Here is a 25,810-nt window from a genome sequence, read left to right as displayed (position 1 = left end):
ATAGCCTTCCATAGTTAGGTATCTGTACAGTGCGTTTGTGTTCAAGGTAACTATTGATAATAATTATAACCACTGCAATTACTTCATGCCTCTGGCTAGTTAGAGTAGGAAATGGTGAGCCTCTCAGCCATTTTAAGTCCCATTAGATAGTTAAATGTGAGACATATTTTTGAGTTGTAATTTATTTCAACGTGTTAGTATGGAAAAAAACTAAATAGTTTTGGGTACCTCTATACCCCTAACCCCCTCCCTCTCTCCCTACAGAAGGACAGAATGATTCATTTGCTGTGCTTTCTGGTCTGTTGTCCTGAAAAGTAAATCTTTTGCCCCTTCCCTTTAGGAAGATTTTATTTCTTTCCTCTTAAATTCCTCTCCTAACACCTCCTAACTTCTCCTAGTCATATATATATCTTCTCATTGGTATTAATAGCTGTCAGATAAGATTTTCACACTCTTTGCTCATCACATAGCCAAACAATGCATTTGTGTATTATTAATTGTTCGAAACTTTCCCATGGTCCACAAATCATTTTAGTGGCAGTCATAGATCTAAAATTCCTCCAACTTACTTTAGAACACTATTCCTTAAATCTGGGTGCAGCAGGCTAGCGAGAGCCTCACGAGCATCCCTTGAGACCATGTTGGTCCAAGCTCCAGGAGCCTTCTGTCTATAATCCCGAGCAAACCAGACTTGGCTGTTTTGAACCACTGACATATATCAAACCTGTCTGGTAGCCATGCCTCTATCATAGATAACACTTTTCCCTCTAGAAGCACACTGTGGAAAGGCACGTGTTTCTACTGCTTATTCTTTTTTTCTGTTCAGCTTCACAGTAAATATTCTTTCGAGCTATCTATCTGTCTGCCCCCGCTTGGATTAGCAGTATTTTTTTTTTTATCTTATCATAGAACTGATCTAAGAGGGGGAAGGCTGAATCACTTTTGAACCTTTTGAAAATACTGCCATACGATATTTTTACTTTGTTATCCTAGCCCCTCATCTCATTACATTTGATTGGGTTTATCTGAACTAAATATACTTAGAAGGAAAACCTTCCAGAACAGAGCAGATGTTAAGTACATCATCTCTACTACATTTCTTATTTATTAGAAAGAAGACTGAGAATAGCAAATCTTGCGAGTTTGAGTTAAACAACCATCACGTCCCCAAACGTATTAGACCTCCCGTACTTGGTACCTCTTTCCAAATAACTTTCTCTCTCTACTCTACAGGCTGATACATTAAAAGAGAGATATCAAAAAATTGGTGACACCAAAAGGAACACTCCCATTGAAGCTCTCTGTGAAAACTTTCCAGGTAGGATGCTAGAAGGACAGTCCAGCCAGTGTGACTGAAGCGCTGAAGTAGGTGGAGACCATGACTTGGTATCTCTAGATAAGGGTGCTCTCCAGAAAATTCACATTTCCTTTTATTGTCATTTAGACCAAGACAGGTTTTATCACTTTCACTTGGGCCAAAAAGAAAACACCAGATATTCCTGGGTTGGCCCAGAGCTTCTCGCCATGGGAAGCATTCAACTCATGAGCATGGCCTTTCACCTCTTTTCTACAGAAGAAATGGCAACCTACCTGCGATATGTCAGGCGATTAGACTTCTTTGAAAAGCCTGACTATGAGTATTTACGGACCCTCTTCACAGACCTCTTTGAAAGGAAAGGCTACACGTTTGACTACGCCTACGATTGGGTTGGAAGGCCCATTGTAAGTATCCTGTTTTACCTCCTCACTTTAAACCAGTGCTACCTCACCACTTGACTTGCCAGACTTTCTGCTTGAGTCTGTAGAAAAAACATTCCTTTGACTGTAGACTTTACATTTGCCAACCTTTTCAGGGTGATTGCCATAGGTTGCAATTACTAGAGTTAGGAAATAAGAGCAACTCCTTTATATGTTTTTAAGATTATGACCAGTATGTCCTAAGATAGCAGAACTTAAGCCAATTCTTAAGAAGAAATTTCATTTGAATGATCCAGAAACTGGTGCTACATAAGCTGATAAGGTACTTGACTTCTACAGAGTAGATAGAACCCAGCCCCATAAGAAACTTTCGAATTGGCTCTTTTGGCCAGGGGTCCACAGTGCCTAAGAGCATGCTAACACATCACTGTAGAATGTTTTTCTTATTTTCCAAGGTAAGCTACTCTCCAGTGAGCTCTTGAGGACCAGGCGGCCTCCCTTTTGCAGATAAACAAAAGACAAGAAAAGTGGAAACTGCCCTTGGTGGCTGAAAATAATAATCACTAGTGTTTTATTACAATTAGAATGATGCTCTCCTTTGTGGAGGCATTAAGTTGGCCCATTTTCCATCTGATGTTTTGTTCTGTCTTTCCAGCCTACGCCAGTAGGGTCAGTTCATGTAGATTCTGGTGCGTCTGCAATAACACGAGAAAGCCACACCCACAGGGACCGGCCATCACAACAACAGCCTCTCCGAAATCAGGTACGTGCTGGGCCTTCGTTATTTCAGACATTCTTCCTCTTCGTGGATAATACAAACACTGAAAGTCTTCAGCTTCTCTGCTTCAGTGTATACATTGAAATTAAAGACAAAGAACTTGCCATCTCTCAGTGGTGTGTTGCGGCCCTCCAGCATCCCTCAGGGCTTTGTAATGCTGCTGAGATGCAGCTGGGTGACCTACATCAAGTATCCAGTCGAGAGAATTTAGGCTTGTCCAAGTCTGTTGGCTGAAAGAAAAGTCTGCCACAGCCTTGAAAGACCTGCTGAACATACAGGATGAACAGAGAAGCCTATTTTGAGCCTCATCTGCAGTCCAGTGTGTCAATCTTGCCAATGCTGAGGGTTTTGTTGTTGTTGTTTTGGCTGATTATGAAGAGTGGGTAAGGGATGCCTGGGTGGCTCAGCAGTTCAGCGCTTGCCTTCGGCCCAGGGCGTGATCCTGAATACTGGGGATCGAGTCCCACATAGGGCTCCCTGTATGGAGCCTGCTTCTCTCTCTGCCTATGTCTCTGCCTCTGTGTGTGTGTGTGTGTGTGTGTGTGTGTGTGTGTCTCAAATAAATAAATAAATAAACAAAAAATATATAAATATAATTTTAAAAATTTTATAAGAAAAGAAGAGTAGGTAATTTAGACTTCAGCTGACGTAGGCATAAACTGGCACCTCTCTTCCCCCTTTTGCCCCTGTTCCCAGGTTAATTATAGAACTTGCCAATATCTGAGATGGTGTAGTGAAGACTCAGCTTTGCTTTAGGCCACTCCAGAGAAGGCCATGTCATCAGTCCTTCAGTGTTCATAGTTTGAAAAACTAGTGGTCAGTGTGAGAGGCTTCCCTCAGCCTAAAGACAGGAGAGGCAAACACACAAAAATCAACTAATCTGACAACATTTAAAGAAAGGGATCACTGATTGGGAAGTAAAATGACGACTTTCATCTTTATATCATATATAATTGACCCTTGAACAACACAGGTTTGAGAGGTGTGGGTCTACTTATATGTGGATTTTTTCAATAAATATAGTACAATACTGTAAATGTTTTCTTTCTTGATTTTCCTAGTAACATTTTTTTCTAGCTTTATTGTAAGTACAGTATATAGTATGTTAGCCTTATTGTAAGTACATGTAACATACAAAATATGTGTTTATTGACTGTTTATATTACTGGTAAGGATTCTGGTCACCAATAGGCTATTAGTAGTTAAATTTGGGGGGAGTCAAAAGTTATATGGGGGTTTTTGACTTCATGGTGGCCAATGCACCTAACCTCAATGTTGTTCAAGAGTCAACTGCACATTGCTAAGAGAAAACTGAGGACCCTAGTAGATAAATAAACAAAGGATAATAAACAGATACACATGCGCGCACAGACACACACACACAGTCATTATCACCTATCAAATTAGCTTGTTGTCCTCACCCCTGACCTCATTTTTTAATATTCACAAATATTTTTATAATAAAATGCAAAAACATTTATCTCAGATGTACATATGAAACCACATAGCACATAGAAATACATACACATATAGGTAAAGTGAAGTATATACAAATAACAGATAGACTCACCATAAGTATATACTTGTAGCAAAATGGCTTGGTAAGAAAAAAAAGTATAAAAGAAGGAAATCTATGTATTAGTAGCTAAAAGAGAGAGTAGATAGGCAAAAAGGTAGGGGTTAGCAAATCATGTACACTAATTGGGTCCATAGTTATACGCTTTAATCAAAGTAGTTGGCTAAGAATTATGATTTGACTGACCTCTGATTTGACAACAGAGTACTGTTGACTTCTGCAGTTTTTCTCTTTTGCCCTCCCTTGTTAAAAGTATAGCTGAGTGCATAAACTGCCACTCTCATACATTGCTCTGGACTCCGCAAATTGTTACAAATTTTCCAGAAGGTAATTGGATGAAGTTACTGTTCTTTCGGATAGAAAAATCTTAGTATTTTGAATCAATCATAATAAAACAACCCAAGATCTAGATTAAGTTATGTGCATAAAATTGTTGCAGTGTGATTTGAAACAGATTTAGAAACGATACATCTATCTAATCCTAAAGGAAGTGTTATGGATCCCGTTCAAATCTTTTATTGAATAAACTGGGCTATAATAAAGTGAGTTACAGTGTACTTATTCAGTGGAATATTATGTAGCCATTTAAAATAATATTTGGAAAACTTGTGGCAACTGAAAATGTTTATGGTTTGTAGAATGAAGAAATCAGATTGCAAAATTAGAAATACATCTTGTTTCCCCTCAGGGGAAGGGAAAACGAAAAAAATCAGTGAGAGGAGATAATGCCAATTTATTAACAGAAATAGTGTTGCAACTGATAATATTGTGGATAATATTTTTCCAAACTATTCTGTGATGAAGTTATATTCCTTATGATGAAAGGTACATTTAAATAGAAAATATATGGAAAGAAAAAAATAATTTAAGTAGTCAGTGAAGTCAGCATATCTGCCCACTCATGTTTTCAGAATATTTCAAACTAAAATAGGTATTTATTTCCTTTAGTTTCGCTTGTCATTTCTGCCTCAGTGAATTCTTAATCAACGTTGCTGTTTTGAATAGATTTTAAAAGCAGGAGGGAAAAAAAGTAGGAGGAAGAAGAGATGTTGAAAACCTGGATTGTCAAGGTGAAAAAGTCAGTCATACCTAGAGTCTGAGTAAAAGTAGTGATTTTCAGTGTACTTTTAAGTGAAGGGTCATTAAACCAGTCTGTGTAATTAGGAAATCTTATCTGCAAAGCAATAATCTGCTTTTTGAAGAATTGAATCTTGAAATTCTCTCTGATTTTTTTTTTCTTTTAGGGTTTTTTTAATATCCTATGGCTGCTTAGGGATTGAAAATCCCCACATTAATGCAAATTTTATACTTCCCTCCCAGCAGGATTCTTAATCCTTGCTGGGTAGAATTCTTTCTGCACTGTGCCCTATGGCTAAATGTTTTTCTGATGTCTCTTCTACCTTTACACTGTGTCTTGAGCTGTGGTCTCTACTTTTGTTCCATCTTTAGGGTTGTCTTCTTATGTGTTGGGGGTTTTGTTTTTTATTCTTAAGAAAAATTGCTGTTAAATAGGTCCCTTACATGACTCTAGGAATTGAAATCAGAATGTTCTTTTTTAGATTGATTCTTTTCAATTTTATTTTTTATTTATTTATTTTTTTTTTAAAGATTTTATTTATTTATTCATGATAGTTACACAGAGAGAGACAGAGAGGCAGAGACACAGGCAGAGGGAGAAGCAGGCTCCATGCAGGGAGCCCGACGTGGGATTCGATCCCGGGTCTCCAGGATCACGCCCCGGCCAAAGGCAGGCGCCAAACCGCTGCGCCACCCAGGGATCCCTCTTTTCAATTTTAAAATCAGCAAAAGAAGAAAGTTAAGTTTCTCTTTGAGAGATATTGACATTTATTAACCTCACTTTCAGGGCAGCTAACTTTTTGTCAACAATTTCCATTAAATAAGTCTAGCTGAGGACCTGCTCTGTGCAAGTATGCCCTAGGGGGTACCAAGATAAGTAGGGAATATTTGTCCTCAACTGACAAGCAGATTTGCCAAGTAGCCAGATAACTATAACACAGGCAGAACAGAGAAACATCCCAAGCTTCAAATTATCATCATCAGAGATTGGAAGAAGACCTTTCATCTAGTCTGAGCACAACAGTTTCATGAAAGAAGCTGCTTTTGTAGTGCTCTTGGAAGAGTAATGTGGGAATGAAAGAGGCATTTCAAGCAAAAAGAATAATAAGCAACAGGTTATCTGGTTTATTTTACTAAAATATATAGTATGAATAAAGGAGAAAAGGCTAGGAAAATACCTTGGAGCCATTTGATGAAGTGCCTGAATGCTGGGCTGGATGGAAAGTGTTGATACTTAATTTCAGTAGGGAATAGTTACTAAAGGTTTTTGAACAGAGGGCTGATATGATCAAAGCTTTCCTCTAGAAGTCTTTTGGCATAGAAGGTGATAACAGCCTGGCAGCCGGCATGGAGACACTAAGAAGAACATAGTGCATCTCCTTCAGAGGTAAAAGGACCCTACATGGGCTGTGATCACGAAAATGAAATAGAACTGAGAAATGATATATGGGTGTGATCTACCAGACTTGGGAACCCACATGTATGTCAAGGTTGAAGGAGAAGGAGGAGTCAGAGCTGTTGCTGAGATTTTGAAGCCCCAGTAATTTGGAAGCAGGGTGGTATGATTCCTAGAAATGGGGAAGTTGGAGGAGAGACTTACTTGAAATTTGAATTTAGGCATCTGGAGTTTCAAATACTAGGAGTGTATTCTAGCTGAAGATGGCTAGCAGGGCAGCCCAGGTAGCTCAGCCGTTTAGCGCCGCCTTCAGCCCAGGGCGTGATCCTGGAGTCCCAGGATCGAGTCCCACGTCAGGCTCCCTGCATGGAGCCTGCTTCTCCCTCTGCCTGTGTCTCTGCCTCTGTGTGTGTGTGTGTGTGTGTGTGTGTGTGTCTTATGAATAAATAAATAAAACTTAAAAAAAAAAAGATGGCTAGCAGGCAGAGAAGGGCTCTCAAAATAATAATGAATGAATGAATGTGACATATTTCGAAGTCCAAATATGCATTTGACATTGATGATAATACCAGAAGAGCTTCCTTATTCTGGGTAAATCTACTCTTCAGTTGTGGTAAGAGAGTGATCCTGGGGATTGGCTGACCCTGTTTAGTCCCAAACTTAGAGTAGGAGGAAAAAGAAGAGGAGCTCAGGACTTGGTTTTAGCTTATCCCAGTGCTTTGGCCATGGGACATATAACCTTTGGGGTGGGGCTCAGCTTTCTCAGATGTAAGCCGGTAAAGTAAGAGTAGAGATTTTTATTGTTTCATTCACTGTTATCTCCCTAACACGTAAAATAATGTCTGGAAGAGTAGACACTTGATAAGTAATTGCTTGAATGAATGAATCTGTCAAATGAAGAGCATAGATGAAGACAGATGTTTAAAATAAAGACTTTTACTTAACCTTCCATGAAAAATAAATTGTAAGCTTTTCTTCGTACTTGTTTTCTGTTTCCACAAAGAGCCATTCTGCTGCCAAAGTAGGGCAAGGTTGTCTACTAAAGGGGAAGTATATTAAAAAAAAAACAGGGATCCCTGGGTGGCGCAGCGGTTTGGCGCCTGCCTTTGGCCCAGGGCGCGATCCTGGAGACCCAGGATCGAGTCCCACATCGGGCTCCTGGTGCATGGAGCCTGCTTCTCCCTCTGCCTGTGTCTCTGCCTCTCTCTCTCTGTGACTATCATAAAAAAAAAAAAAAAAAAAAAACACAGCAGGCTGTTGATGCAGAGTAATAACATAAATATCACCCAATCACCGAGTTACAGAACTATGATTTCAAATTCATTGGGAACTTTTGTCTTTTCTGTCATTTTCCCCTTGGTATTTGTCCTTTCCCAGATCCAAAGATGGTAAATCTTGCCATGACTGTGGTTCCTCTCTAAAGAATTCTGCTTTACCATCCATCAGGAAGGGGGTGAGAAATAGTTCTGCCTCTTTCTACCTGACAAAGCTTTTCTTTGCAAGTGCGATCAGGAAGTAAGTCTTGCCATTATCCAGAGATCTATTATTGGAGTGCAGTATATTGCACTGTGGAAGGTTTTATTCAGTGTGTTTGCTCAACATGCTAAATATAGAATATTGCATCGACTAGAATGTTCACACAGCAGTAAGCTTCCTGCTCTTGCTGAATCTAAGCCTGTGACCGTCCTTACTCAGGTAAATGCTATACACATGCTACCATGGTTCAGCAATTTTGATAGTTATGTAGGTTTTCTGTCAGCATATAAAGAAGGGGTACTTGACTTACAAGGTTAGGGAGAACAGATCTGTTTTGAGGTTGGAAAGAATCACAGTGGCCGTCAAGAACTATATTAAACTCAGATGTGCATCCGACTATGATAATATTGAATGGTACTTACTCATCTTTATATGTACAGTATATGTTTAAGGGGAAGAATTTACTTTTTGTAATTTTTTTACTAGGTGAACTGTTCACTTACAAATTCTCAAGTTTGACGAGGCAGGAAAATATGAATCCAATGTCAGAAAAATTGGTCCCTCATCCTTCTAGAAGAATCATATTTAAACGAATTCAGTACACACAAGAAATGAACAATAAAACTTAAAAGGGTCAAATCATGTTGAGTTCTGAAGATGTGCCCCCAGTAAAAGAGAGGTTGAGAGACACCTCGCTGGCTTACAGCTTAGTTGGTAGACCATACAGCTATTGATCCTAGGTGTTTGAGTTCAAGCTCCATGTTGGATTTAGAGATTATTTTTAAAAAAAAATCTGGTTCAGATTTGTTTGTTTGTGTCTAGACTCCAAGAGATTAGATTTAAGGAATGTATAGCCTTAGAAAAGTATACGTGGTGCTGTGCTTGTTGAGCTTGTTATAACTTTTCCAAAAAAAAGATTAAGCCAGATTGCTAAATAGCCGTGATGGTCAGAGATCTTCCTAAAATGAATATCTTTATATATTCTTTTGAAAGGCTAGTAGCTTGAGAAAAAACAAAAGTTGATTAATTTTCCATTCCCTTCCTTTGACAGAGAACTACTTCATTTTCAGCAAGGTTCACAGTTTGCTAGTTAGAGGGACAGATGAGTGTGTTCAGAGAGAATTTGCCTTTCTCTGACCTGTATGTAGTTTCCTAACTTACTACCTGCTGTTTAGGAACTCTGGTGTAGATTGCATACTTGCCCTGTCACCCTCCAGCATAGAGCCGTCTGCAGAATGAGGCTATCTCTCCTCATTTCTGAGACCTTTACCCCAAGGTGGACACTGAAACAAGGAAGAGTAAAACTGCAATACAATCCTTTTCTTACCTTCTCCCATTCTGGCACTTAGTTGCTGACACTCGGGTCTGCTCTAATTCTCTATTCTGTAATAAAAGTTTTCTTTGTGCAGTCTTCAATATTTTGTATTTCAGCATAAATCCTGTGTTCTGAGGCACCTCCTTTGTAGGAGGAGATTCTGGAGAAATCCTTTTGAATAAGAATAGGACAGGATCTGAGTAGACAGTTGTAGACCTCTAGAATGGTTCCTGTGATTTTTCTCGGAGCTTCACAGAGTTTTTAATACTAGCTCTGTGGGCCTACGTAGTATTGAACTTGGGAATAATCCCTTCTAGGTTGTTATCAGTGATTCTCAAACATCCCTGATATTTGATACCAAGTTTGTAGAATACAAGAAGGCATTGTTTGCACACATGACAGCATGGAATAATCCCTGTCTGGCATAGGAAATTGGTTGTATTTCATGAGTTTAACAGAAGGAAGTTTTTAATTTTGTTAAAGTATATACTTCAGTAACCTTGCCAGCTTTTTAAAATTTCATATCTAAGATATAATATACTCCAAAAAAAAATCTTGAGATGCTTCCTGCCCCATTCTTTCTTCCTCCATCTTACCCCTGCTACTTAAAAAAAAATTTTTTTTAAGCATGGAAGTGTGGTAAGACAGTGTAACCTAGTGTATTCATTACGAACTTTTTAGCACTATTCAGTCCCTATTCTTGTTAATTATAGTTGAAGACTAATTATTAACGAGGCCTAGAAGACTGACATGGAAGGCCAAAATGTTCTGTGTAGGTGGCACCTTTTAAAATACTTTGGGAGCCGGGCAGCCCCGGTGGCGCAGCAGTTTAGCCCCGTCTGCAGCCCAGGGTGTGATCCTGGAGACCCTGGATTGAGTCCCATGTCAGGCTCTCTGCATGGAGCCTGCTTCTCCCTCTGCCTGTGTCTCTGCCTCTCTCTCTCTCTCTGCATCTCTATGAATAAATAAATTAAAAAAAAAAATCTTAAAAAAATAAAATAAAATAAAATAAAAATAAAATAAATACAATACTTCGGGAGCCATAAAGTAAAATGTAGAAAGTTCTTTATAAATGTAATCAAAGGGGCAGCCCTGGTGGCTCAGCGGTTTAGTGCTGCCTGCAGCCCCAGGCATGATCTGGAGACCCTGGATCGAGTCCCACGTCAGGCTCTCTGCGTGGAGCCTGCTTCTCCCTCTGCCTGTGTCTCTGCCTCTCTCTCTCTCTCTGCATCTCTATGAATAAATAAATAAAATCTTTAAAAAAAAAATAAAATAAATGTAATCAAAGTTAATTTTTCGAAGTGACTATATAACTATATAAAGAATAGGATTCAGTGATTTATTTGCTGCAACAGAAGAAAAATATTTGCCTGCCTTTTACTTGAGAACAGGAGCTTTATCTCCAATAAAAATTGGAAATGATTTTCAAGCCATAGATGGAGGTGGTACCTGGGGTGTCTCCAGACTATATTTTCCTGCCCTCTTGTTAGTGTCCTCCTCCCTACTTGTCCTTTAATCCTGGCCAGATGACTGCAGGGAAAAATTCATTTCCTCTGCCTGACAGCACACGTGGTGGTTTTGACTTTTTACACTGGGCTCCTCTCAATTTCCCCTTAAGTAACTTTTGTTAACTTTGTCTTTGATTTATGCTCTGCTGGGTCACTGCTTTCTGATTTGAATGTGATCACCACATTCACCTTCTGGACAGTAAACCAAACATTTCCACACAGGTAATGCAATCACCGCAGAAGATTTTAAAGTGTTCCCCCAAAGAATTCCCAGTGCTTGAGATTCCTGCTCCTGCCTTTGGGGATTTTCACACTCCATGTGGACCTTGCCTTTCAAGTAATGCAGAGGGGACTGATCTTGCCCAGTGACACTTCTGTCCATGGAAGCTCCTGATTGCCTGTTAGATAGACATATGTGCATGAGTGGTCTTGGAGAGTGAAGAGTTTACATGTTGATGTCCTCTACTGGTATGGCCATATCCTGTGCAGATTATGCCCAGTCATAATCGTGTGTACACAGCATTGCTTAGACTACCATTCAGGTACATTAGCAGCATACTCTACTTGTCACAATTCCCCGGTTTCTTCTAGTTCCTGGGTACTCGGTTGCTTTCTAAAACTGGCAAATGACCCTTTCTACTCTATCAACTTCTACATACCAGTCCTAGTCTTTAAATTCTAGAAGAGAATAGCCATAGAGTTTAGTATTGTGATGAAGAGTAATTCCCAGTGTGATAAACCGGCAACCTCAGATTGATATCTCTCTCTTGATTTTGTTGCTTTCGGTGGATATAGAAGGCATTGGAGGGCAGTAGTATGGTGTGGTATGTTCTTCATTCATCACTGTGGAAGCATTTATGAAGCAGTTAACATTGTTTTTCTCTTTTTAAAAGATAAATAACACACTGCTTTGATAATAGAGATGGAGTATGATATTTTGGCCTTTGGAAAATGTCTTCTTTTTTCAAAATCTACACAAAAATGTTAACTCCTCCAACAAATTATGTATTTAACTAGAATGAGTATAAATGGTACACTGTCCTGTGAATCAGATAGGGGCCTCAAACCAGACTTCTGATATGTGTTTCAGTAAAAATGGAAATAATAGTTGATCAGCTGTTCAGATTTTGTTAAGCTTAAAAGTATATGAGTGTTTTATGTACATTTCTTGCCATTTTCAAAGCTTTATCTGCCTTAAGAACAAGTGCAAAACAGAGAGCATTCATGAAAGAAGTAATCATACTTAACATGTATCCTAGAACTCAAAACAACACCAAGTGGCTTTTAAGTGTCTGGATACTGTTTAAATATTTAAATTTTTTTGAAAACTGACCCTTCTTCATAGTAGTTTAGGAGCTTAAATATCCTACTTAATAAATATTACAAAAGGTAAAGTTGGGCAGCCCGGGTGGCTCAGCGGTTTAGTGCCGCCTTCAGCCCAGAGCATGATCCTGGAGACCTGGGATCGAGTCCACATCAGGCTCCCTGCATGGAGCCTGCTTCTCCCTCTGCCTTTGTCTCTGCCTCTCTCTCTCTCTCTCTGTGTCTCTCATGGATAAATAATTTTTTTTAATCTTTTAAAAATTTTTAAAAAAACAGTAAAGTCCTAGAGAGAACTGAAGAAACTATCACTAATGGGTAATAGTTATGGGTTTTACCTATAATATTAGAACAGGTTTATTCTTATGGTGCCTGGGCGGGCTCAGTCAGTAGAGCATGCAACTCTTGATCTTGGGATTGTGAGTTCAAGCCCAATATTGGGTATAGAGATTACTTTAAAAAATAAACAATAAACCCAGATTTATTCTCAAATCTCTAGTAGTAAGAAGATACAAGATTAAGTGCTCTGAGGATAGGATACTGTCAGTAAGTTTATAAAAGTTATTATGTTATAAACTACAGTCTTATTTTTGAAAATGAAACATCTGTACTTCTGTTAGCAGAAATAGTCTGAAGGGCAGGTTTTTTGGGTAGCTTTGATTTCTCAGATGTGACTAGTGGTATAGAACCAAACCCCTCTTTTGTTAGAGAATTTAGCAAGTAAGTTAATACAGCTGCTTCCTTACAGAATATGCTCATTCCCTAGAAATACCAGGAAACATGATCCAGGATCCAGGATCCTTTACAGTACTTCATATTCCATTAATAAAGATGAATAAATTGTAGCTGGTATATGAGGCTCAGGTTTTGTTTTGGTTCTGTTTTAATGGAAAAAGCCTTTTTGGTAAGTTACAGAGGACCTTTAAACAACTCTTGTCCATGAGATACAGGAGAGGGAAAGTGAGTATGAACCTCAAACCACTTTCCTTTACCGTTTCTTTTTTATAAAATACAACTTTGATAGCTGTGAGCATCTCTAAGATTTATTGCATCCCTGCTGGTTTTCATGCAGAGCAGCAATATCATATCCCAACCCCTGCTGTTGTTTATATCAGCAGCAATTAAAATTTGATTTACTAATCCTTCATTGCTGCCTCTCCAACTCCTCATTTTTCATTTTGTAGAGCCTTAGGACTGTTACAGCTGAGCATCATGATGTTAACACCTCCTCAGCCATCTGGTACAGGGGAAGAGGCACCTAAACAGATTCTTCAGAACAAAAATCACAAATGAGCAAGATCAGAATAGTGTGAGATCTAAAGAACAGGTAAAGAAGGAATGAAGAGAGCCTGAATGACAGCAGAACTGAAAGCAGAACCCAAAAACATTTTGGATTGGAAGCCCTCCTTTTGCTGGGGAAAGATCTGCCTTTTGCTTTCTAGAAGAAAGCAATTCGTAGTAGTCATATCTAAAACTATTTCTAATTCCAGACTAGAGGCCATTAGCTAGAGGAATCAGGTAAACATTGTAGCCTTACCCACCCTCATCTTTTCATATTTCTTGACCCATGAACCTGTTTTGAAGATATATTTTTTTCATCCTCTTAGAGAAGAAAGCATATTCCAGCCACTCTCACTGCTCATTTTATCTTAGTTGAAAGTCTTATAGAGGTTTATGTTGAGAGTGGTGGGCTCCCTATTTAAGGAAAAGCCATATTATCTTGATTCATAATGCTAGGAATTTTCTGTATTGACTACTGTCTATTTAGGTAGATCTTTAATCAGTGAAATGATTTGTAAGTATGATTGTTCCTTTGTCCAACAGTATTAACATTCTGAATTTGGTCTGCTTAGTGGCTACTGAAATTTTACTAATATGGAAGCTAAAATTGATTGCAGCTTTTGGTGATCCCCCCACCCCTTTTTTGGTGATTATTGTTTTTTTGTGTCTGGGTGAGGTTGGTGTGCATTGGCTCATTAGGCTGAAATGAATGTAGCCAAGCTAACTTTTTCTCAGTGCTTTGCAGCGGTTGTTAGTTTAAAATCCAAAATGAAAACAAAACACTCAGGGACACTAATGTACTTGATTTTGTTATTGCTTGCTGTTGCTTCACCTTTCCTTCCATATCTTGCTCTCATGCTTCCTAATGCCTGAGCAGACTGCATCGTCAGAGCGCCGAGGAGAGTGGGAAATCCAGCCCAGCCGGCAGACCAATACCTCGTACCTGACGTCTCACTTGGCTGCAGACCGCCATGGGGGATCAGTGCAGGTACTTACTGCCTTTATTGCCCTTTCCTGGCCTTTTCAGCTTGGCTGGTGGAATGTTGACTTGCTTCTGAAACTTTGGTTCTTTTAGAAAGGAAACTACTGTAAGGTTGAGCTGCTTCTATAGTTAACTCAATATCTGTGTGCTGATTTTCTGCCTAAGTGGACTTGTAAGAATCACTTGTTGAGATGATTATTGGTTGTTGTCATTGACTAAGAAATATCTATATGATTTCTGAACTGGTTTCTGGTTAAACAAATCTTACAACCTTGATCTCATGATAAACCATAAAAATAATGTCAAGGGAGAAGTATGTTAGTGTCTAGTATGTGAATTTTACAGACTCGAAATATAGAAAATAAGTATTTTTTCGGATAGAGACTGCATATGTAGCTCATTCCATGATGTATGTGCCTTAGCACATAAGATGAGGATGTTAATTGGTCAAAGTCATTTCTGAGTGGGTACCCAAGAAGTTGGGTTCTTTCTTTTTTCCTTCTAGAGTAAGTGTGATCTTAGAGAATTATTTCTGATTTCATTTGGACTATTTTGAAGCTCTGTTGTCTCTTGTACTTTAGAACATCTGTGTTTCTTTACTCTTCTTATATGTTACTCTTTTAATAATCTTAATTCAAATATGTCTCTCATACTGTTAAGTGACACTATCAGTTGGGGCACAAAAGTAAACTTAGAGCCACCAAATCATATAAAAGGATAGACAAACCTTTTGCATGTAGAAATGCATTTTGATAGGCTTGATTGTCTAGAATATGTTTTTTACATGGAGTGATTCATGAACACTGTGTTATTCACAGGAAGTCAGGAGTCAGCTGTTGGTTCTGTTAAAAAAAAAAAACTCATAAGAACATCTAGGTAATAATGATGGATTGAACTCAAAGATCTGCTCTCACCTTCACCTGAAACAGCACTAAAAGAACGATAAAAGGCTTTTTTTTGAAAGGCATGAATCCATACAAGGAGAGAAAAAAACAGATGAAGCAATAGCAATAAAATGTGACATACTAGAAAGCACATAGGCAATTATTCAATGACTTAGGAGTCCCAAGAAAACTGAATTCTGAGCCAATAGAGCCTATTTTCACTGGGTAATCCTCCAAAGACTCAGAAGTTGGCTTTTTACAAGGGGAAGTTGGTGTGGAGGGCCATGTGCTGAAATAAAGAGTGGTTAAAAGTCTGTTTTCTAAGAAGCCAGAGATACCTAGATGCTCTCCCCATCCCTAGCAAAGACCAAAGATTTATTCTTTGGCAAGGGTAAAATAGAGGGTATAACAATTGGGGGAAATGAGCACATTTGGGGGTGAGGAGCTATATTGAAGAAAAGGAATATTGAATTAATGTGTGATCCATACTTAAAAGTCCCACCCCTGGAAAAAAAAAAAAAAAGTCCCATCCCTGTACTCTTAGCAGTCTCCCACTTTTTTTTTCTTTTTTTCTTTCTTTTTTTTTTGAGAGAGAATGGTGGGGATTGGTGGGGGAGGGGCACAGGGAGAGAGAGAATCTCAAGCAGACTCCCTGCTGAGCACGGAGCCCAACACTGGCTTGATCTCACAACCCTGACATCATGACTTGAACCAAAATCAAGAGTCCATAGATGCTTAACCAACTGAGCCACCCAGGTATCCCGAAAGAGAGAATCTTTTTGTTTTTGTTTTTGTTTTTTAATATTTTATTTATTTGAGAGAGAGGGAGAGAACAAGCAGGGCAAGCAGTAGAGGGAGAAGGAGAAGCAGGCTCCCACTGAACAGAGAGCCAGATGCAGGGCTCTAGCCCAGGACCCCAGGATCACAACCTGACCTAAAGGCAGACACCTAACCGATTGAGCCACCAGGTACCCTGAGAGAGAATCTTAAGCAGGCTCCATGCCCAGTGCAGAGCCCAACATGGGGCTTGATCTTACAACCTGAGATCATATCCTGAACCAGGCACCTCAGGATGCTATTTTAAAAAGGAACATTCGGGATCCCTGGGTGGCGCAGCGGTTTGGCGCCTGCCTTTGGCCCAGGGCGCGATCCTGGAGATCCGGGATCGAATCCCACGTCAGGCTCCCGGTGCATGGAGCCTGCTTCTCCCTCTGCCTGTGTCTCTGCCTCTCTCTCTCTCTCTCTGTGACTATCATAAATAAATAAAAACGTAAAAAAATTTAAAAAAAAATAAAAAAATAAAATAAAAAGGAACATTCTGGGACACTTAGGTGGCTCGGTGGTTTGATACCTGCTTCGGCCCAGGGTGTGATCCTGGAGACCTGGGATCAAGTCGCACATTGGGCTCTCTGCATGGAACCTGCTTCTCTCTCTCTGCCTCTCTGTCTGCCTGTGTCTCTGCCTCTCTCTCTTTGTGTCTCTGATGAACAAATAAAAAAATCTAAAAAAATAAAAAATAAAATAAAAAGGAACATTTAAGAGCAAATAAAAAAAAGAGAGCTCTTAGAAATTAAGAACATGATAACTTAAAGCTCAAGAGTTTGAGATAGTTTAAGAAAGCCTCCCAGAAAGTAGAGCAAAGAGAGAGGTTAAAATGGTAGAAAATATTTCTTCAAAAAATAAAAAATAGGAATGCCTGGGTGGCTCAGCAGTTGAGCATTTGCCTTTGGCTCAGGGCATGATCCTGGGGTTCCGGGATCAAGTCCTATGTTGGGCTTACTGTATGAAGCATGCTTCTCCTTCTGCCTATGTCTCTGCCTCTGTGTTTGTGTGTCTCTCATGAATGAATAAATAAAATCTTTAAAAAATAATAAAAATAAAAAATAGAGTTACCTTGTAACCCAGTAATTTCACTTCTGGATATTTATCCAAAGAAAATGAAAACACTAATTCAAAAAGATACATGCACCCTTCTGTTTATTGAAGCATTACTTACAGTAGCCAAGATGTGGAAGCAATCTAAGTGTCCATGGATAGATGAATGGATAAAGAAGATGTAGTGTATGTGTGCACATGCATATTACTTGGCCATAAAAATGAAGTCTTGCCATTTTTGACAACATGGGTGGACTAGAGGCTTTTGTGCTAAGTGCAATAAGTCAAACTGAAAAAGACAAATACCATATGTTGCCCTTATCTATGGAATCAGAAAAACAAAACAAATGAACAAGACTTATAAATATGAGAACAAATTGGTAGTTGCTAAAGAGGAGGCAAAAGAGGTTAAGAGGATTAAGAGATACATACTTCCCGTTGGAAAATAAATAAGCTGGGGTACTTGGGTGGCTTAATCAGTTAAGCATCCAACTCTTGATTTGGGCTTAGGTCATAATCTCAGGGTCATGAAATCTAGCCCCACGTCAGGCTCTGAGCTGCTCATGGAGTCTGCCTAAGATGCGCTCTCCTCTCCCCCTCTGCACCCCAGCCCCTGCTCACTTTCTCTCTAAAAAAGAAAAGAAACAAGTCACAGGGATGAAAAGTATGGCACAGGGAATATAGTCAGTGATGTAATAACTTTGGGGCCACTCAGCTAGCTCAATGGGTAGAGTGTCTGGCTCTTGATATCATGGTTGTAAGTTTGAATCCCATGTTGGATGTAGAGATTACTTAAAAAATTTTTTTAATGTAATAATTTTGTATGGTGACAGAGGGTAACTACACTTATCATGGAGAGCATTTTATAATGTATGTTATTAAATTACTATGCTAAAAAAAATAAATAAAAAAATACTGTACATCTGAATGCTGTACATCTGAAACATATATGTCAACTATACTTTAAACATTTTAAAGTTAAAAGGGTTTAAAAAATGAAATAGTAAAAGACAAAATATAATTAACTCTAAGGAAAACAAGAAATTGGGGATCCCTAGGTGGCTCAGCGGTTTAGTGCCTGCATTCGGTCCAGGGTGTGATCCTGGGGTCCCGGGATCGGGTCCCGCGTCGGGCTCCCTGCGTGGAGCCTGCTTCTCCCTCTGCCTGTGTCTCTGCCTCTCTCTCAGTCTGTGTCTCTCATGAATAAATAAATAAAATATTAAAAAAAAAAAAAACAAATTATACAGGGAAGGAAAGAACCATGGTATATACTCTAGGGCACAGCTATAAATAGTTTTTAATAGTCATAATATAAAACTACAAATTGATCTGATCAGAATTACAGTATAAACTATAGTAGAAGAAGACTAGAGGGATGGAAAAGGTGAATCTAATGCCTAAAAATAAAGAATCAAGATGCATGTTATTCAGAGATATGGAGGTAAAAACCAAAGGAATCCATTATAAAGGAGGAAAAATAGTGGAGTGGGAAAGAGACTGCTATTTTTCCTAATGATCCTTGTAGAAATATATTTTTTTAAGATTTTATTCATTTACTTGAAAGAGAGAGAATGTGCACTAGTGTGGGGGATAGGGGCAGAGGCAGAGCAAGAGAAGCAGACTCCCTGCTGATCAGGGAGCCCAGCACAGGGCTTGATCCCAGGACCCCGACCGAGATCATGACATCAGCCAAAGGAAGGCATTTAACTGACTAAGCTACCTAGGTACCCCGAATCCTTGTAGAAATAATTTATATGCATATACATACATATCAGCCTTCATCTGTCACATTTGCAGAAATTTATCCATCTAGTATTGTTGAAACAGGAGTTAAAACTATTTCAGAGGATTATTTGGTATTATCTTTTATTTATTTATTTTTTAAATATTTTACTTATTTATTCATGAGAGACACAGAGAGAGAGAGGGAGAGACACAGGCAGAGGGAGAAGCAGGCTCCATGCAGGGAGCCCGATGTGGGACTTGATCCCGGGTCTCCAGGATCACGCCCCGGGCAGAAGGCAGGCACTCAACCGCTGAGCCACCCAGGGATCCCCTGGTATTATCTTTTAAAATCTTAAATACCTATACTTTTTGATTCAATTAATCCAGTTTCAGGCAAATATTCCTCAGAAATGCACAGATACTGAGGATTCATGTTTTAGAACAATGCTGCCTGCTAAAGGAAAGGAGTCATTTTTGTAATTTCAAATTTTCTAGTAATCACACTAAAAGTGTAAAAATAAACAGGTGAAACTAACTTTAATAACATATTTAATCTAAAAAATAATAAATAACATATTTAATCTAGTTTAAAATACTTCAACATGTAGTCAGTATTACAAATAGTTATAAGAGGGATGCCCAGCCTTGTTCAGTTGGTGGAATGTGCGGCTTTTGATCTCAGGATTGTAAGTTCGAACCCCACATTGGGTGTAGAAACTACTTAAAAATAAAACCTGGGGGGGGAAATATGAGATATTTTCCTTTTTTTTAAATGTAGTGTTTGAATTCTGATGTATATGTTACTCTTACAGAACATGTTTGGACTAGCTGCATTTTTCGTGCTCAGCAGCCACAATAGCTTAGCTATTGTTAAGGATGCTACAGTTCTAGAATATTTGTTGCTACTTGTTTCTTTTTTTTTAAATATTTTATTTATTTATTCATGAGAGACACACAGAGAGAGAGAGAGGGAGACACAGGCAGAGGGAGAAACAGTCTCCATGCAGGGAGCTCGATGTGGGATTCGATCCCGGGTCTCTAGGATCACACCCTGGGCCGAAGGCAGGCGCTAAACCACTGAGCCACCAAGGCTGCCCCCACTTGTTTCTAATATCAGAAAATCTGATGCAAAAAAAAAAGAAAACCTGATGCAACTAAATGTTCATATGTATGAACAACTAAATGTTCATAATGTTCAACAGTAATTAAAAAATAATATAAAATTCAGCATTAACTAAAGAAACATAATACTTCCATACAGTGGATAGAGATCTCTGGGTCTTATGGGAATTACCCAAGGTGTGTTGTAGAAAAAGCAAGTTGTAAAACAATATATGAAATTTTACCTGTGGCACCTGGGTTGCTCAGTCTGTTGGGTGTCTGCCTTCACCTCAGGTAATGGTCCCAGAGTCCTGGGATCAAGCCTGCATTGAGCTCTCTGCTTGGCAGGGAGTCTGCTTCTCTCTCTCCCTCTGCCTGCTGCTCCCCCTGCTTGTGCTCTCTCTCTGTCAAATAGATAAAGAAAAACTTTAAAAAAAGAAAAAAGAAAAAAAAAATTGGCCCCATTTTAACTTTCACACATATATGCAAAAATATTTATATATAAAAGGATTAATATACATACATGTTAGTGTGTGCAGAAGAAAAAAAAGAAACAATGTAGAGTAGGGGAGGACAAACACAATCAGTGGGCCAAATCCCACCCTCTGCTTGTTTTTATAAATGAAGCTTTATTAGGACATAAGTATACTCATTTGTTTATATATTATATATGTCTGCTTTCTTGTACCAATGGCAGAGTTGAGTAGTTTCCACACAGACTGTATAGTCCACAAAGCCTAAAATATTTACTAGTCTTTTTATGTAAATATTTTGCATACTTTTGTTCTCAAGAAAGATACTGAATTTCCCTCTGCCATGTCACTGGAAACCTGCACTTTTTATGTAGTAGTGTTTTTTAATATTCTAATTTTTTTTTTTTACAATAAACATGCTTACCTTTTAATTAGGGGAAAATGCAAAGATTAAATAATTTTAAAAGAAAAATACCTCATAATCAGGAATATCTGGACAGTTTATTAGATTTGTGTTCTTAGAACACAGAGGTGCTCATTTGGGTAGTGCTTCCTACTGTCCACTGTGATGGGTTATCTTTAAAATTGGAGTTGATTAGAGTCTCTGGCATCACTTTTGGAAAATGCAACCTCCCTCTACTCCCTATAAAACTAAGTTCTGCCAGCTTCCTTGATAGAGGACAGGCAAGTGTACCATTTCCCTAATATTACATTAAGTTCTGGTTCTCCTTACTACATCTGCCTTTTTCATTGTAGCCCCAGTTTGTGTATACTCATAAAAGCTATGCTTTTTGCAAACCAAATTGGCTGTATTTTTCTAGCACAACAGATGCCCACATATTTTCAAGTCATCTCACTTCCCAAAGGTAATGTGGTCAAACCATGCTTAGCCTACCTGGATAACCTGCAGATACCAAAACTCTGGTATTGGTAGGGAGTGCAGAGCACCAAGATGAGAAGAGCTTGCTTTGGTAAGGCACGTGGACACTCCTATTCTAACCTGTGTAATAGGCAGGACCCCCCCGCTCCTATACCTCCATGTTTCCCATCCTTCCACAACACTATATCCATAGATCTTACAAATGTGGATGATCTAAATTCAAGAAGGCAGTATATTTTTTCTTTCAAAAAAGATGATTCCAAAGTTGTTTAAATTAAAATGTGTAGAAAATATCTAGAAAGCTCCAAGACCAAGCAAAAGCATGAGATTTAAGAATGACCTTTAACTTTTTTTTTTTTTTAAGATTTTATTTATTTATTCATGAGAGACACAGAGAGAGAGAGAGAGAGGCAGAGACACAGGCAGAGGGAGAAGTAGCCTCCATGCAGGCAACCCGACCCAGGACTCGATCCCAGGTCTCCAGAATCATGCCCTGGGCTGAAGGCAGCACTAAACCGCTGAGCCACCTGGACTGCCCGACAGTTAACTTTTAACTAATAATTACTTTGCTCAAATCTTTCTAATTTTTAATCATTTACAATTCTTTTTAAGGTCAATAGTATTCCCATTTTATAGGTAGGGAATCTAAAGTACCAAATTACCACATATATAGTTGTGAGAAGTAGGATTGAAATGTTGATTAGCAGCTAAAATATTGCTTCCCTTGATACATAATTCCCATTTTTCTTCATGGTCATGTTTTGAAAAATGAAGTTTAATAACTCAAAATTTTTACTTAAAATATTAAATTACTTATTAAAGGAGGTGTTACCAGTATTGAGGAGTAAAGTTCCAAATAGCACTTTACCTTCATCTCTTTCATGGTTAGTCCTTTAAGCTATTGCTTTGGTCTTATGTGAGTGATATAGCCAGAGGAATGTCGGATTAATTCTAATAGTGATTACGACAAAATAACTTTCAGTATTCTAGGTACATAAATAAGCTTATTTTTTAATGAAGTTATACTAAAAATTCAGTAGAAAGGGTATAAAAATGATACTGCTTAAAATACTAATAATTTAGTATATTCATAAGGGTGTTTTGGTTTGTTTTTTGTTGTTGTGTATGGTTTTTTTGTTGTTTTTACAATTTTTCAAATTGCTTTTTTTTTTCATCATTGTATTTAACTACCGTAGTATTTATGAGGTAGATAGGACCAAGGTTGTTGGCCAGGTCTTACAGAATAGAAACCAGGGCTCGCCAGAGGTGGTTGATGGTGAAGTGAGGTCTGGAACCCAGCTTTCTGGTCACCTATTCTAGCGTTAATTCCACTGTGTCTAGGCAACAGTTCATGATTTGACAAACTGCACCTCTAGCCTCAGAAGTGGTTGCTCTAAAGACCTAGATTAGTAGCCGCTGATTCCCAAGGATATTTTAGGTATAGTTAAGTTAAAAGTTAGACACCTGGTAATTAGATTTGTGCCTGATTCATTTGAGACCAGGTACTCACTAATACAGATAAGATGTTCAGTCTGTAAAATGCAGATAACCTCTTCTTCCTTAGATTGCCCAACATTGCTAATAGGCCAAGTGGCAATTCATAGCAATGAGAAATTAGAGAGCATACATGTGAGACGCTGTGGGCAGGCGCCATGATCCAAAGTCATCAAGTAGTTGGCAGTGGTGATGCTTGCTGCCCCCTGCTTTGTTCATATTAGTAGAGGCCAAGATATTTTATTTAACATCTTGTCTAGTTCTGAGCTGTTCATTAGAAAACTTACAATGATTTCTCCTGTAGCCCTTATGCTTGCAGAATGCATTTACCAGCATGATTGCCAGTGTGCAGCCAGGATGTGCCCCAAGAAATAAATGTAGGCCGAGGAAGTTCACAGGACAGCATTAGCATGAGGAGCTGTGCTTCTCTAATTTGCAAACCTTCATTCCTCAAATTTTGTTTTTGCTGTTTATCGCCCTAACTTCAAATTTCTTCTTGAAATTTTCAAATTTATGGAGAAGTTAGTGGTGGTGGTAGTCAGATGAACGCATGCAAATCACGCAGATTAACTCAAGTTAATCATTATTAAGATTTTGCCACATGTCTTTCATTCTGTGGTGGTGGTGTGAGGGGTGAGGGGGAGAGTGTGTGCTAATAATATTTGAAAGTAAATTATAAACATTGATTGCACTTTATCTCACGGTAGTTTAGTCAAAGTGTCTTAAGAACAAATGCATTCTTTTATGTAACTAACACTGTTGTCATATCTAAGAAATTAAATAATTCCATAATATCTAATCTACAATCCTTATCACATTTCCAATTGTCCCCCAGATTAATTTTATAGGGTCCAGGATCTAATCGAGGTTTACATTTGCATTTAGTTCTTATAACCCTTTAGTCTCTATCAATCTCTTAGTCATTTAATTTCTCTTAGTCTGTAACATTCATCTCTGTGTTAAAAGGGGAAAAAAAATTTTTTAAGAGAAGTCTTTTTTGAGGAGTCCAGGCTTGCTGTCCTATAGAGTGCCCCATGTTTTGGGTTTGTCTGCTTTTTTTTTTCCCATCATACTTAGATCCAGATAAAACTTTCTTTGGCAAGAATATCACATAGATAAGGTTATATAATATTTGTTATGTCAGGAGATAAGTAAAGTTGAGTGGTTCCCTTAGTCAGAGGTGCTAAATTTGATCACTAGCAGATCCCTTGGATAAGTCCAAATTTATTGTTGTAAGTTTCTTTGACTAACCACACAGCATTGTTTCCATTTTTTAAATCATGTATTATTAATAAGATCAATAAATATTCTGATTTAGAAATAATGGTAAGTAAATACTGCTAGTAAGCAGTGTTTACCTTGTGTGCCCTTTATTCTTTGAATAAATACCCCAAAGATCCCTTATACTAAACATTTCCACCTGCCCTTTTATGACTATGCAGGAAATTTTTTCAAATAAGCTGCTGGTGAGGACCCCAGATCTAGAGGGAGATAAGAATAAACATTTGTGGAGGGAGAATAGCAGTAGTATGAACACTTACTGAGCCATTACCATGTACCATAGGCTAAACACTGGGTGTGCATTGTCTGCACAGTAACACTATCAGGTAAGCAGCACTGTTTCCCCATTTTACAGATTAGAAAGCTTAGGCACAGAAAGATTGAGGATCTTGCCCAAGGACTCACAGCAAGTAAGTGGTGGAGCTAGGGTTCAATTCCAGGGCTGACTAATCCTAGAACGCATTTTGTAGTTACTATGTATGCTGTGCTACCATATTGTGTGCCAGGTATTGTACCGGACACCATGTCATACATTTGCTTGTGTAATTTTCCCATCAACCTGTAAGAAACCATCTCAAATAGAAGTTACTTACCCAAGGGCATATGGTATCCGAACCGTTCATCCTATTTTGTGGTTCTCTCCCATGTTTCAGCCAAGATCTTTAACAGCAGAGTGGTTTGTCCAGCGGGGTCCCTTTTCCCACTTCCCAGCACCCACATAAGCAGGAATCATGTGGAAATGAAACCAGGTGACAGAAGCAGCTGCACAAGCAAGAGAAGCCTGATCGGGTCCACATTAACCAGATGACAGGAGTGAGAGCCTTCAGTTACAATTCGGGGACCATCAGTGAGAAATGGGATGACAGTGAACCTGAAATAAAGGTTGTTGAAATAAGACTGGTCTTCCAAGGAAAAGCGTTTCCTTTCCGTCTGTCCTCTCACGGGACAGAGAGGATCCGGCAGTCTTGTTATTTGAGTAACTTCAAACCAGTGGTCAAAGCCATGAAGAAATTTCTGAAGGAAAGTGTAATTACTTATAGTTTCTGATGCCCACTATTGATTTCCATTTTAGAATTTTTTTCAGCATCATCACTGAGTCTATTTATAATTCTAGCATAATAAACTGAGGTAGAATTAGAGTAACGTGACCTATTTCATAGTCTTTTTGTGAAGATTAAATTTACACACAGTGTAGCAGAGTGCTGACACAGAGTAGGCTTTCAATATGGAAGTTATTATAGGATCACATCGTTGCATTTTGTGTCCTCTCATGATATGGCCTGGGAACCTTACCTAAATGAGGATATCTGGCCCCTCAGCTCAGGAAAACAAGTATTCCAGACACTGCCTGGTTAGTATCTAAGTTATAGACTAGTTAGAGACCCCCTTAGGGACCTTCTCTGGTGCTGGCAGGAGGCTCCTGTTGCCATGATGTCTGTCACACTCCATCTTTCTGTTGCAGGTGGTTAGCTCAACCAATGGTGAGCTGAATGTCGATGACCCCACGGGAGCCCACTCCAATGCACCAATCACAGCTCACGCCGAGGTGGAGGTAGTCGAGGAAGCTAAGTACGTTCATCTTTTAAGGGGGCTCTTGAGTCCTAGGTTGAAAAATCTATCTTTCCCTTTCTATGTGCTGTGCATCTCAGACCAGATTCCTCATGCTTGTGTCCTCAGCTTTCTTCCTTTG

The 25,810-nt window shown here is 38.8% G+C and overlaps 1 protein-coding gene and 1 long non-coding RNA gene across 39 annotated transcripts in view; one reads left to right on the top strand and one right to left on the bottom strand.

The window, feature by feature from the left end:
* Positions 1-25,810, top strand: part of CSNK1G1 (casein kinase 1 gamma 1) — a 169,357-nt gene that overhangs the window by 130,146 nt on the left and 13,401 nt on the right. For 21 of the 38 annotated variants that reach the window (XR_013370435.1, XM_077881427.1, XM_077881426.1 and 18 more), the window contains 5 exons: positions 1,234-1,318; positions 1,574-1,722; positions 2,354-2,461; positions 14,303-14,413; positions 25,583-25,689. Coding sequence is in view for 36 of the 38 variants with exons in the window: in XM_077881427.1 (XP_077737553.1) it covers positions 1,234-1,318; positions 1,574-1,722; positions 2,354-2,461; positions 14,303-14,413; positions 25,583-25,689 (560 nt within the window). In the remaining 2 variants the exon portion in view is untranslated. Of the gene's footprint in view, positions 1-1,233; positions 1,319-1,573; positions 1,723-2,353; positions 2,462-13,328; positions 13,472-14,302; positions 14,414-24,773; positions 25,016-25,582; positions 25,690-25,810 lie in introns of those variants that run through there. The other 17 variants (XM_077881439.1, XM_077881443.1, XM_077881449.1 and 14 more) reach the window with 6 other exon arrangements.
* LOC144303367 (uncharacterized) lies at positions 13,026-22,656 on the bottom strand. The gene is made up of 4 exons (XR_013370440.1): positions 22,537-22,656; positions 20,238-20,396; positions 15,135-15,249; positions 13,026-13,413 (listed from the first exon to the last, which is right to left on the bottom strand). It is a non-coding gene; the product is annotated as an uncharacterized LOC144303367 (long non-coding RNA).

Source organism: Canis aureus, chromosome 32, assembly GCF_053574225.1.
Source record: "Canis aureus isolate CA01 chromosome 32, VMU_Caureus_v.1.0, whole genome shotgun sequence".
NCBI lineage: Eukaryota > Metazoa > Chordata > Mammalia > Carnivora > Canidae > Canis > Canis aureus.
This window is presented reverse-complemented; position numbering and strand designations above follow the sequence as displayed.